General features: G+C 41.5%; 2 protein-coding genes across 2 annotated transcripts; both read left to right on the top strand.

The window, feature by feature from the left end:
- The first annotated feature begins 1,173 nt into the window (after positions 1-1,173).
- LOC139757002 (uncharacterized) lies at positions 1,174-3,730 on the top strand. The gene is made up of 2 exons (XM_071676951.1): positions 1,174-1,233; positions 2,851-3,730. Exon 2 carries the CDS (start codon positions 2,851-2,853, stop codon positions 3,196-3,198), a length of 348 nt encoding a protein of 115 aa, XP_071533052.1. The 5' UTR covers positions 1,174-1,233; the 3' UTR covers positions 3,199-3,730.
- Positions 3,731-5,892: 2,162 nt separating this feature from the next.
- On the top strand, positions 5,893-7,904 carry LOC139757000 (uncharacterized). Its single transcript, XM_071676949.1, has 2 exons — positions 5,893-5,967; positions 7,412-7,904. Exon 2 carries the CDS (start codon positions 7,412-7,414, stop codon positions 7,841-7,843), a length of 432 nt encoding a protein of 143 aa, XP_071533050.1. The 5' UTR covers positions 5,893-5,967; the 3' UTR covers positions 7,844-7,904.
- The last annotated feature ends 5,073 nt before the right edge of the window (positions 7,905-12,977 follow it).

Below are 12,977 nucleotides of genomic sequence, written 5' to 3'. Positions count from 1 at the left end.
AAATATTTCATGAATTCAGGTATACTCTGAGAAAAACGGAAGAAATAAACGGTATAGACGACAGCGGTAACGGGGACAGTAGAAGGCTAATGTGCAGCAGCGGGGCGTTGGTGACAGCTTTAAAATCAACTGAGCGGAATTACATTTTCTTGTCAAGTTACACCCCTATTGCTTATTAGACAACCTAGTCGTGGGCCAAACAGTCCTCTTGTTGTCTGTCTTTCTCATGTAAACTCATGTAAACTCTCTCTCTCTCTCTCTCTCTCTCTCTCTCTCTCTCTCTCTCTCTCTCTCTCTCTCTCTCTCTCTCTCTCTCTCTCTCCCTCTACGCTATTATCTCTTAGTGTTTTCTCGTCCATCCTCACTGTTGCTGCAGTGAAGGACTTCACTGAACATGACCAGTCGAACACTGAATACCTGCAACGCTCAGAACCAGCCAGGTCTCCCTGACTTACATATAGGAAAATAGTGTTTGATCCTCATAAGCATCAGCTGAAATCCTGTTGAAGTATCAGCAAGGATAAGGTGGTCAACTTACGAGCCAGACAGATGTTGCTGTCCCTTACAGACTTTGGCGAGATTGATGGGAAAAATCAACAGAAGTATGATTTAGTATAAACACAGAGACAAGTGGAATGAAACACTCACATGCATATAGATAGACATAAAAAGGGAAAGGAAAGAGAGAGAGAGAGAGAGAGAGAGAGAGAGAGAGAGAGAGAGAGAGAGAGAGAGAGAGAGAGAGAGAGAGAGAGAGAGAGAGATGAAGAGAGTGAGGAAAGGGAGATGAAGAGAAATAAAGAAGGAAGGAAAGGAAAATGTATGATACCAAATGCAACATATCCTCTGCCACTCCCTTTGCTTCTTAAACATTATTCTATGTTGTACTAGACCATGTAGCAGGAATACCTGAGTACCCAGGAGTGGTTATAGCTGCCATACGCTCTCTTCGCATGAACGTGTGTATCCACAAAATGCCTCGCGCCCTGCTACGATACTCCACTTCTCCAGAACATATTCACGTTCATGAAGACATTCCTCTATATATATCTCTTCGGAAACATATGTTTACAACACAGTTGATAATGGCTAGTGATATGCACAGTTGTGCTTTTGGCATTCATGGTGTATGTAGGGTAGAGGAGCTTAAGCCACGTACATAAGGACCTCCACACGACACAGACGCCACAGGACCACAAGAACCTCAGACGGAGACACTCACAGAGAACCAAGGTAAGGCTCGCTACTCCAGTCATCTTATATCTTCTTGAAATCTTCAATAAAGGAAGAAAGTCTTGACGTAGTTCACTCACTGGTAGAATATCGTTCATAGACATTGAGAATATTACAGGGAACATATACGCCTTGACAGAACATGTTGGGTATGTTCGGCGTTTTAAGCTTCTTGGATCCTGTCTCTCAAGCTTTCTTATTTACGTCTTTTTTGTGTCTGCTTGTTTGCTTTTTTATGGTTTCTACGCTACTCTTTCTTGGCTTAGTATGTTCCATTTATTCATCTCTATATGTCTACAAAAGCATTTCTTCACGTCTTTCTAATTCGTTTCTTGTTGCTTTTATTTTCATTTTGTGTGTGTCCTCCAATTGATCTGTTCCTTTTCCACAGCTCCTCATTACCAACAATGGCGAATTTATCTAGAAACTTAAAAGGTGGAATCGTGTTCCCCTTATCCTTAACAGTTTCTCCTACATCGAGAACTCACCAGAAAGTTTCGCAGGCTGCTTTTATAGAGTACCATGTAAAAGTTGTTATAAGTTTTACGTTGGGCAGACTGGGAAGGATCTTTCTGTTAGACTTAGTCAAAATAATGTAGTATAAGAACACCATGAGAATCAAAAGTATTGTTTAATCAAGTTAAAAACTTTGATTTTTGTCTTGATTGGAGTAATGCCATCTCAGTTATTAACTCTATCTCGTGTACCACGAGAAATATCGTTGAATCTTCTCGTATTGAATACACAGAATTTTAACATTAATGATAGTGAAGGTCTACATAGATTGGATAGCATTATTGTTCATAAAGTTTGTAAACAGATCCCTTTCTTATCCACGCGATAAAATGTTATAATACGCATGTTGGTCAGAATTGAACGCACCCGACATCCATTCGGGTAGTCACTTGTTTACCAAATGGCACCCTAACTACGTCTTTTCGTCTTATATCAACTGACTTATATTTCTTTTTTACGTCTCCCCCTAATGATGTGATCCATTACACGGAAGTGCACTTGGGAACTAATCGTGTTTCATTTCGTCCGTGACTGAAGCCTTCATCATTAAAAAAGAAATCTTATCTTATTATATCATCATCATGATATTTTTGATAACCACGTAATATTGCGACAAAGAACTTAAAATGAAAAAGAACACTATCTAATGTGCGCCTCTGTGAAATACCCAGATGAAAATGTAATTTAGTTCATCATTGCCAAGTACACCAATGACCAAACATTTTAATCCATTTTTTGTGAGGATGAAAAAAATCTAAATTCATTCCTTCAGTTCATGAGAACAATGTTCACTGTACTTTAGAACTTTTTTCTTTGTTCAGACAACAGAAAGCTGGATCAGTAAATGTTCTTGTCAATCATATTTACACAAGGCCAGGTAGTAAGAGGGAGGCTGAGCCACATTGTTTCTGGGTTTGATACCTACTTTTTCCAAGAGGAACCTCCCGGTGTCCTCTCTCACTTGCACCGTTGTAGTCGATGTTGTTTCTTGCTTCATACTTCCCAAGACTCTCGTCTCCCAACCATCATATGTCTGATAACTTTCACTGTGTTGGAGATTAAGCACATGTTCCTCTATTAATGGTCTGTGTTGTGTTGCAGATGATGAAGCTTGTGTTGCTGTGTGTGGTGTTGGGCCTGGCGCTGGGTCAACAGGATACTCACTTCTTCGGTGGGGGAGTGGGCGGTCAGAGCTCCAACTGCCGCTACTGGTGCAAGACGCCCCAGGGCCAGTACTACTGCTGTGATAGAGGCACTGGTGGGGAGAAAGCCGGCAGTTGCCCACCGGTGCGCCTGCACTGTCCTTCTGCCTATAGTTATAGCGGCCCACAGACGTGTTCCAGCGACTACTCCTGCGCCGGGTCTGACAAGTGCTGCTATGACACTTGCCTTGGCGAGCACGTCTGTAAACCACCAGACAACACTGGCGTCCCCTACAGCCGGCGTTAATTACAAAACGCTCAGATTATTTTTCACTTTTTTCCGAAATAAGTAATTCAAGTAGTTATGTATCAGTGTACCTATACCCGAAAAAAGAATACAAAATATAGCAGAATTTGATGCCCAATGCTAACATTCAGTGATCTTTACATAGAATTCTTTGAAACAGAGTTACTAAAAGATATCTTACCATCTAATGCAATTTGGTTTAGGTATGTGGATGATGTTCTTTGTGTTTGGCCAACAAATAAAAATTTACACACTTTTCTCCCTTCACTTAAAGATTTAGTACCTACCATCAACTTCAGTGTGGAAATTGAAAATAATGGTATGTTACCATTTCTATATTGCATGATCCATAGAGATGAAAACATATAAAGTTTAGCATATACAGAAAACCATCCAATGTATGCTCATTATTACTCAGAGTTAGATTATCATCATTCCAGTCTATGTCACTAAGTGCATTATGTATATGCAGTCGAGAAGTTATTGATGATGAGTTTGGGAAAATAAATTCTACTGGATCCAAGTTAAAGTATCCAAGATCTTTCATTGATAAATCCCTTAAGTTGCCAAAGAAGTGATTTTATAGAGTTAAATCCAAACCTCCCCTTGAAACCAAAGAACCTTTTAGTTTTCCCTTTAAGTAATAGTTTTACATTACTTACCATGTTGCTTAAATCCTTTAATATAAAAGCTGCTTTCAGCAACAACAGTACTATAAAGAGTATCTTAGTCAGGAAATCACAAAAAATTCCTGCTGTCTGTGTTTATAGGGTACCATGTAAAGATTGTGATATGTTTATGTTTATATATATATATATATATATATATATATATATATATATATATATATATATATATATATATATATATATATATATATATATATATATATATAATCTCGTATATATTTGAAACGATTCGAAAGAAGTGGGAAGATGAGTATCTAAGTAGTTGGCAGATAGGAGAATTGTGTTATTTGTTAAAAAGTTTAAAAAAAACTCGTGGCTGAAAAGAAGACCGAGATTAGGATGAAGGACACAATTCTGAGGATCATCTCAGTTGATACAAGACAGCGAAGATGACCCATCAGACAGCTGAAGAAACGTACCAGCCACAGATAAAGCTGAACATCAGAGACAAGTGTGTCACACAGGAGCCTAGAAATACAACAGACCTGAGTGTCACACGTTAACAGAAAATCTTTAGAAATGGCCATAATCTATGGAAAAGAATTTTGATTATCTCCTTCCCTGTCCAAAATATCTTTTCTAACATTTTCTGTTCCTCCTTTCCCATCTTGCTGTACCCGTTTCTTGCTCTTATACTTCTTCATAACGTTAGATGGCCAGCTATATCCTCGTCGCAACACATGACTGTGGTCACTCGCTTTTAAGCATCTTTTCCTGTACCATTCCTCCCTCTCTCTCAACCTTCCATCTCTATCTAAGGCCTTTAAACTCCTTTATTGCAAATTTACACAGCCTTTCTACCAAATGCCCTGTTTTCTGTCAACTGAACTTCACTGTCCAGTTTAGGTTACCATAAGAATGGTTGAGTTATGTATAATTTCCACAGTTTCACCTCAGCAAGACTCCTTTGCTGCTTTTGCATGTCCTCATTTACCACAATATGAGACTCCAGCATTGTGATCATTTCTTCAACTGCTACCTTTTGTAATGATGAGATCTACTGATGATGTACCTTCCCCTGTGATCCTAGTGTGCCTCAGAAACACGCTGGTAGAGGAAATTTTCCCTCATACACTCCACGAATTGGTCTCTAAGACTCTCAGTCTTCGTAAGAATTCAAATTTCCCCACCGTGTCTTCTGACGATTGACTTCCTTCATTATCAATACTTTACCAACTCTGAGAAGTGTGTGTGTGTGTTATCACTTCACGTCCCACCCTAATTGTTCCCTCATTTCCAGTGTCATATATATACATGACCATCCGAAGATGGGTCACACACAACACTTGGAAACCAGCCAGGTCTCCCTGACGTACCTACACCAGGATAGTAACTGACTCCCATAAACAGTAACTAAATTCCTGTTATCAGTGATAATGAGGTGGTCAAGTCACGAGCCAGATGGATGTTACTGTCCCTTACTCATGCTGGTCAAATGAGAAAAGCAAGAAAATAGAATAGATAAGTTGAAAGAAAGTAGTGGGAAAGAGATAGAATAATACCCACTTGAACATACTGTACATAGAGATTCAAAGAACAGACGGACACACAGATAGACAGACGAACAGGGCCTGAAGAAGAGACAGATAGAGAGGAGAGAGAAGTAAAGAGAGGGAAGGGAAGGGAGGGGAGGGAAGAGAAGGGAGGATGGGAGGAAAATATGGCGTTTTTTTTCCCTCGAATAATTGCCACGTGACCTTCAGTTCCTTGGGAATTACCCGCCATCGTCAAACTTTTTTTTGTGTGTGTGATTCAGCAGGAATCACAGCCTCCAGGTGGCTTTAGTTGCCATACACTTTTCTTTGTATAGACGTATACATCTCTACAATGCCTCGCGTCTTGCTAAAATGCCCCTTTTCTCCAGAACTTATTCGCATTCATGAACACATAATGTACATAATTTCAAACGTATATTTAGAACAGAGTTAATAATGGTAAGTAATGTGCACAGTTGTGCTTTTGGCAGTCATGTTGTATGGATGGGTAGAGGAACCTGAGCCACGTACATAAGGACCTCCACACGACACAGACGCCACAGGACTTCAAGAACCTCAGACGCAGACACTCACAGAGAACCAAGGTAAGGCTCGCTACTCCAGTCATCTTATATCTTCTTGAAATCTTCCATAAAGGAAGAAGGTTTTGACGTAGTTCACTCACTCGCTGGCTGGAGATCGTCCTGGAATCTTGGAAAATACCACAACGAACAAGTGCGTCTTCGCCCTGTGGTCATCTCTCTCAACCTTTCTTATCTGTCATACAATATCATCTCTTGATTCATACATTACTAATTATCTAACCTTTTTTCATCCCCAACTGTATATCTGCAAAAGGGTCTCTTCACCCCTTTCTGACTCGTCTCTTGTCCCGATTCTATATATCTTCCAGTTGGCTTCTTTATCTCTGTTTTCAAATATACTTTCTTGCCAACACTGTCGAGTCTTATTCAAAAGCTCGGAAGTTGGTGTCATGTTTCCCCTCTCTATTCTTCCAACGAACGTGAGCGAGTCTATGGCTGTCATCCTTTCCACGTAGATCCGTTTCCTTGCTTCAGACACAGCCTTACATCTCCACCGCAAGGCTTATTCAAACAAGTTCGGTCGCCTCAACTAGAATAATGAAACTGGTGAAACACACTTTACCTTGGGCCTATCGTGTGCTGTGAAGATTTGACTGAATATCTCTTCAGTGTCTTTGTATGTTACATTTCCATACATATCAGATTCTGTTTTCCAACCACTGGTAGATAAAGTAAGCTCATAACATTAAAACTTTGATGCGTTATTGTAACCCGCTTTCTAACGAAAAAGTTCAAAGGACTTTAAAGGGGAACACGCCCCTGGGTAGATCTTTTCGAGGTAAGTTGTGACAGCAGAAGATATCAGACTCTTAACCGTGAAATCCTCCATTACCTAAGTGTTTTTAGGACTACTGTAGAGAAACGGAGAAGTCAACCCAATAATTCTAAGCCATGATTCCATGAAAAAAAAAAATTGATGTAATTGTTTGAAAAAAAAAAAAAAAAACTTGGTCTAAATGCACCAGTTTTTGGTAAATGGGAAGTCGCGATACGGAAGAAATTATGACAAGAATCTTAGGGTTGTGAAGATGAAAATGTTTCGAATGTGCCTCTCTGAAATGGCCTGACTTTAACACAGTAATACAAAATGGTCGAATTGTCATACATTCAAAATCATCTTATGATCAACCAAACAATTACTTCCATGATTCTTATGAAATTGGTTCAGTCCAAAGTTCATCTTAACATCGATCTTGTTTCATTCCTTTACACAAGGCCAGGTAGTAAGAGGGAGGCTGAGCCCCATTGTTTCTGGGTCTAATATCTACCTTTTCCAAGAGGAGCCTCCCGGTGTCCTCTCTCACCTGCACCGTTGTAGTCGATGTTCTTTCTTGCTTCATACTTCCCAAGACTCTCGTCTCCCAACCATCATATGTCTGATAACTTTCACTGTGTTGGATATTAAGCACATGTTCCTCTATTAATGGTCTGTGTTGTGTTGCAGATGATGAAGCTTGTGTTGATGTGTGTGGTGTTGGGCCTGGCGCTGGGTCAAGATGACGACAAAGATACTCGCTTCTTCGGTGGGGGATTGGGCGGTGTTGTTGGGAGCGTGCTAAGTGGTTTACACGGTGTCCACGGTGGAGTTCACGGTGGTGTCCACGGTGGCCAGAGCTCCAACTGTCGTTATTGGTGCAGGACGCCCCAGGGCCAGTACTACTGCTGTGAGAACGCCTCCCGCCCCCCTGGTCCCGTAGGAACAAAGCCCGGCAGGTGCCCACCAGTACGCCCGAACTGCCCTCCGGTCAAGAGCTTTGGCGGCCCACAGACGTGCTCCAACGACTACTCCTGCGCCGGGTCTGACAAGTGCTGCTATGACACCTGCCTTCGCGAGCACGTCTGTAAAGCACCACAGTATCACTTCGGAGGCCGCTAACCACCCTACTATACTGTCCTGTACTGTACTTTTTCACCTCAGAATAAAGAAAGCAAGTTCAGTTTAGAGTTTCAAAGTATGTAACCATATGCTTACTTGAGGAAAAGGGGCAATACACGATAACATTTGTTAGCAATTACCCACTGCCGAACGTGCATTTTCAGGGTACACTTCCTTGAACAGTGTTAGAGGAAATAAAAGTAGGCGATGATGTCTCGCTCTTTGTTAAAGCTCATCGTATATATATATATATATATATATATATATATATATATATATATATATATATATATATATATATATATATATATATATATATATATATATATATATGGATGAGGTAGTTAGAGAGGTGAATGCAAGAGTTTTGGAAAGAGGGGCAAGTATGCAGTCTGATGTGGATGAGAGGGCTTGGGAAGTTAGTCAGTTGTTGTTCGCTGATGATACAGCGATGGTGGGTGATTCGAGTGAGAAACTGCGGAAGTTGGTGACATTTGGTAAAGTGTGTGAGAGAAGATAGCTGAGAGTAAATGTGAATAAGAGTAAGGTTATTAGGTTCAGTGGGGTTGAGGGACAAGTTAATTTGGGGGTAAGTTTGAATGGAGAAAAACTGGAGGAAGTGAAGTGTTTTAGATATCTTGGAGTGGATTTAGCAGCGGATGGAACCATGGAAGCGGAGGTGAGTCACATGGTGGGGCAGGGGGCGAAGGTTCTGGGAGCATTGAAGAATGTATGGAAGGCGAGAATGTTATTTCGGAGAGCAAAAATGGGTATGTTTGAAGGAATAGTAGTTCCAGCAATGTTATATAGTTGCGAGGCATGAGCTATAGACAGGGTTGTGCGGAGGAGGATGGAGTTGTTGGAAATGAGATGTTTGAGGACACTATGTGGTGTGAGGTGGTTTGATCGAGTAAGTAATGAAAGGTTAAGAGAGATGTGTGGTAATAAAAAAAAAAAAGCCTGGTTGAGAGAGCAGAAGAGAGTGTATTGAAATGGTTTGGGCACATGGAAAGAATGCGTGAGGAATTATTGACGAAGAGGATATATTTGTCAGAGGTGGAGGGAACGAGGAGAGGAGACCAAATTGGAGGTGGAAAGATGAAGTGGAAAAGATTTTGAGATATCGGGGCCTAGACATGCAGGAGTGTGAAAGGCGTGCAAGGAATAGAGTTAATTGGAACTGTGTACCGAAGTCGACGTGCTATCAATGGATTGAACCAAGGCATGTGAAGCGTCTGGGGTAAACCATGGAAAGTTTTGTGGGGCTTGGATGTGGAAAGGGAGCTGTGGTTTCAGTGCATTACATATGTCAGCTAGAGACTGTGTGAACAAATGTGGCCTTTGTTGTCTTTTCCTAGCACTACCTCACGCGTGCGGAGAGGGGGGGGGGGGGGGTGCCATGTTCATGTGTGGTGGGTGGCGACGAGAATGGATGAAGGCAGCAGGTATGAATATGTACATGTGTATGTATGCATATGTCTGTGTATGCATATGTCTGTGTACGTATATGTATGTATACATAATAAGATACAGGACGACGAGTCATGGCCCCTTGTGTGCCTTCCTTAATCTTCATATTCCAGCCTGTCAGTCGCTAAGGTCATCAAACCGTTCACATCAAGGTACATCCATCATCCGAAGGATATTCAACGTGTCCTTCAGGTATTATGGATAATTCTAAGGCCACATACTCTCTGACTATGTCCATGACCCATACCGATTGCACTGCTGTGTCACGTTTGAATACTCAACATAGAAAAATTTCGCCTGACGCCACCTGCCGCTGGGGAACCTGAGTTCCAGGTACGAGTTCTACAACAATATAACACTAACTCTGTGTTGTTACCAAGGACCCTGTATATAGCGAGGGTGTTTGTGGTTGTAGAATCATCCTTAATGCCTAATAAAGATGGTGAATATTCTTCATTTGGTGGATATAGCTTGACGATGACGGGCCTAATGATCATGGCAATTGACAGGGCCAAAGCCCAGCTAACCGACCAACTGTCGTAGCCACCTGGTGGAATCTCTCAAACTGTTCCCTATAGTTATTCAGTCAGCCAGAGAGCAAGTCTTCATGCTGGAAAAAGATAACATGTCACTCACCTTCACTACTTATTTCATACATAGGTCACGTCATTTACCTATGACCATTACAAACATTCACGTTCGCCCTCACTAAAAAATGATCAGAAATCCCGTCTGCTTCTCATTTTATCGCGTTCATATTTCCTTTGTACATCTGCCAATTACAACATGTTGGATCCAGTAAAGCCACTTTACCCCATTTCATCCTTTATTACTTGTACTTATTTGTGTACATTAATTTCTTTTCAAAAGATTATTTACGATCATCATTTCTCCTTCTCCATACCAGGTTTTCCTCATTTCCTTTAAACCTGGGACCCCATTTGATTTAACATTATTCGTAAGACAAAAATAGTTGAATATATCTTATCAAGTTATTGCTAGTCAATTTGTATATGAATATCTCTCTAAGTAGCCTTTAAATTTTTCAATATATCTCTATATATAATGATCTTTCTTCATCTCACAAACTCCTCATATCTTATATGAATATTTCGTATTATACACACCTCACATACCTCTTTTTTATGTTATCTGAGACGGCACGGGTAGCTGAGGCCCTAATCAAGGCCATCCCATTTAAACTATATGACTATATACCTGAGCCAGGTACCCATTTCATCAACTTACCTTTAGGCATGAATGCGTCAACTGATATCCTCCCATGTTACAACCTTCCAACAACAAACGTATCTACACAGCTTATTAAACAGACCTTTTTCTGGTGGCATATCTGGAGCTGGCCCCCCCCCCCCCCCCAATCGTCTGCTCACACTGAGGTTTACCAAAGGAAACAAAAGGGTTTATGGTCCCCGTCGCTCCAGAGCTCTTGAGCCAGGACAACAGATGAGAACACGGAGTGTGGCACTCATCTTGTTCTGAACTTTGTATTGGGCAAACGAGATGTAGGATTACGTTCGTCTGTGGTGGTGTGAGGAAAGGAGAAAAAGGTCAGATTTCTACGCTACATTACTTAATGGTTCCCTGAAAAATCTGAGTTTGAACATTTTTAGATACTAAGCTATAGTATGTCTATATGGGATTCTGTTCGGCTCATCAAATGCCTAAGAGGCAAAGTTGGCAAAAGTTGGCAAAAGAAAACGGGTATGTTAAGAGTCCTTATATTCTTGTGTTACACACACAGCTGAGGCATTCTCTGCTATATCTTGTTTTCTTTCATACGCCAGAGCTGCGATAGCGCTGTAGGTGCCCGAGCCGAAGAAAGGCCCAGCCTATGAAGGCCTGGAGATCCTTCTGCAGGCTAGTACCACTAATTTGAACACCTTCTAAGGAAACACTGCTGGCAGTGAAAACTGTGAACACTTTCTTCTGAAATACCGCTGGCCGTGAATGATGTCTTACAGTGAATACTGTCTGGCAGTGAATAACTAGTTCTAGACGTCCACTTGCTACAGTGAAGGTCTCTTTACTTAGTGTGATTGCTGCAACACTGGTCACACACAACACGACCTGCCACACCTGCAACTACCCAGGCCTACCTGACATGTCTGTGACGAGATGTGTTTGGCTCTTGTAAACAGTCGACGAATTACTGTGTTACCATACTAATGGGGAGGTTGGATGACGAGCTAATGGTAAATGTCCCTTGGAGACTCTGATGGCAGAAGAGAATTGTAGACAAAATGATATTCAGTTGCTTAGAGATATAGAGCAAGAGAGAGAGAGAGAGAGAGTAGATCCTTTCTGCAACATTTCCCAAAATCTGCCCTCCGGGCAGAGGTTTGTAAGGGACTCCCCATTCTCGTCATCTCCCTAATACCCATACCCACCGGGCGGGTTCAGTTGCCAGATGCCTTCCTCCATATAGACGTATATTTGTGCATGCTTTCTTATTTTGCCAAAATATTCCCAGTGACACATTAATGAGAGTTCAGTATACTCATGGCAAGTGACAGTTTTCTTTCGGTATTTAACATTTCAAATCAATTATTGAGAAAATGGCGAACAGGTGCCAAGTTACGAGCACAGCCTGCCATTGGCCAGTATGGTATATGGGCGTGGACGTCCCTAAAACACACATATATATAGGGCCACAGGACGCTACCCACACCATCAAACGGACGGAAGACACCGCAGAGAGCTAAGGTAAGATGAGAGAGAGAGAGAGAGAGAGAGAGAGAGAGAGAGAGAGAGAGAGAGAGTTTCACTCTTATGGGCCCTCCATCTCTTGAACAACCTCTACTGAGGTTAAAACAAAATCCTGTAGGAACTCCTTTTTTGACTTCATCTCATTTTGAGAAGGCTTCTCCGATATGCGTCCTTTTTTTCCCTTCCAGTAAGACGATCTGTGCATTAAAAGATAGACCCCTTTATTTCTGTTTGGTGATCCAGCCTTTCCATCAGCTTCCCATGCGGCAAACATTCCAAATGCTTTCTGGCCCTTCCCGCCTCCCCTTTTGTCAAGAAGGAAGAGAACTCACTCTCTCGTAGAAAACTAAGCATTCGTTGTACATGACTTCCTTTTCTTAAAACCTTACTGTCCCTCATGTAGGCAACTTCTCCTTCGGTGAAGGTCACCACTTTGATTTCTGATGACCTTTTCAGAACCTTACAGACCACACGCGTTAATGAGGCCGACCTGTGGTTCGGTGCTTCTTCCCTGTTCCCTTTTTCATAGACAGGTGTGATGTTTGCCCCTTTCCACTCCCCTGACACTTGTCCCTCTCAAGCAACATCCTGGGAGGTATTTGCGCACATCTTCAGCGCATACGGTGAAAATTTCATCATGACCATGAGCCTTATGTGTCAAGACCCTTTAGTATTGTATCCATGTCTTCTCTGTACATAATCTTCACCACGTTACACCTTACTGGAGTCTGAGTTGTGACGTTTACCACTGGAGAAAACGCTTTTAAATTTGTTATTCAGTTCCCAACATAGTTGTACACATTATTCTCTACCATCGTCTCTCTCGATCTCCTAGCCTGACTAACTGCTATTAACTGACTTTTCTTAAAGAGACGAATCTGCGGAAAAGCGTTAATAATCTGCTGCTTTGACCGTGATATCATTTTCAAAGCTTTCT

The sequence above is a fragment of the Panulirus ornatus genome, chromosome 24 (assembly GCF_036320965.1).
Source record: "Panulirus ornatus isolate Po-2019 chromosome 24, ASM3632096v1, whole genome shotgun sequence".
Taxonomy (NCBI): domain Eukaryota; kingdom Metazoa; phylum Arthropoda; class Malacostraca; order Decapoda; family Palinuridae; genus Panulirus; species Panulirus ornatus.
The sequence above is the reverse complement of the archived record's forward strand: the minus strand, read 5'-3'. Positions and strand labels throughout refer to the sequence as shown.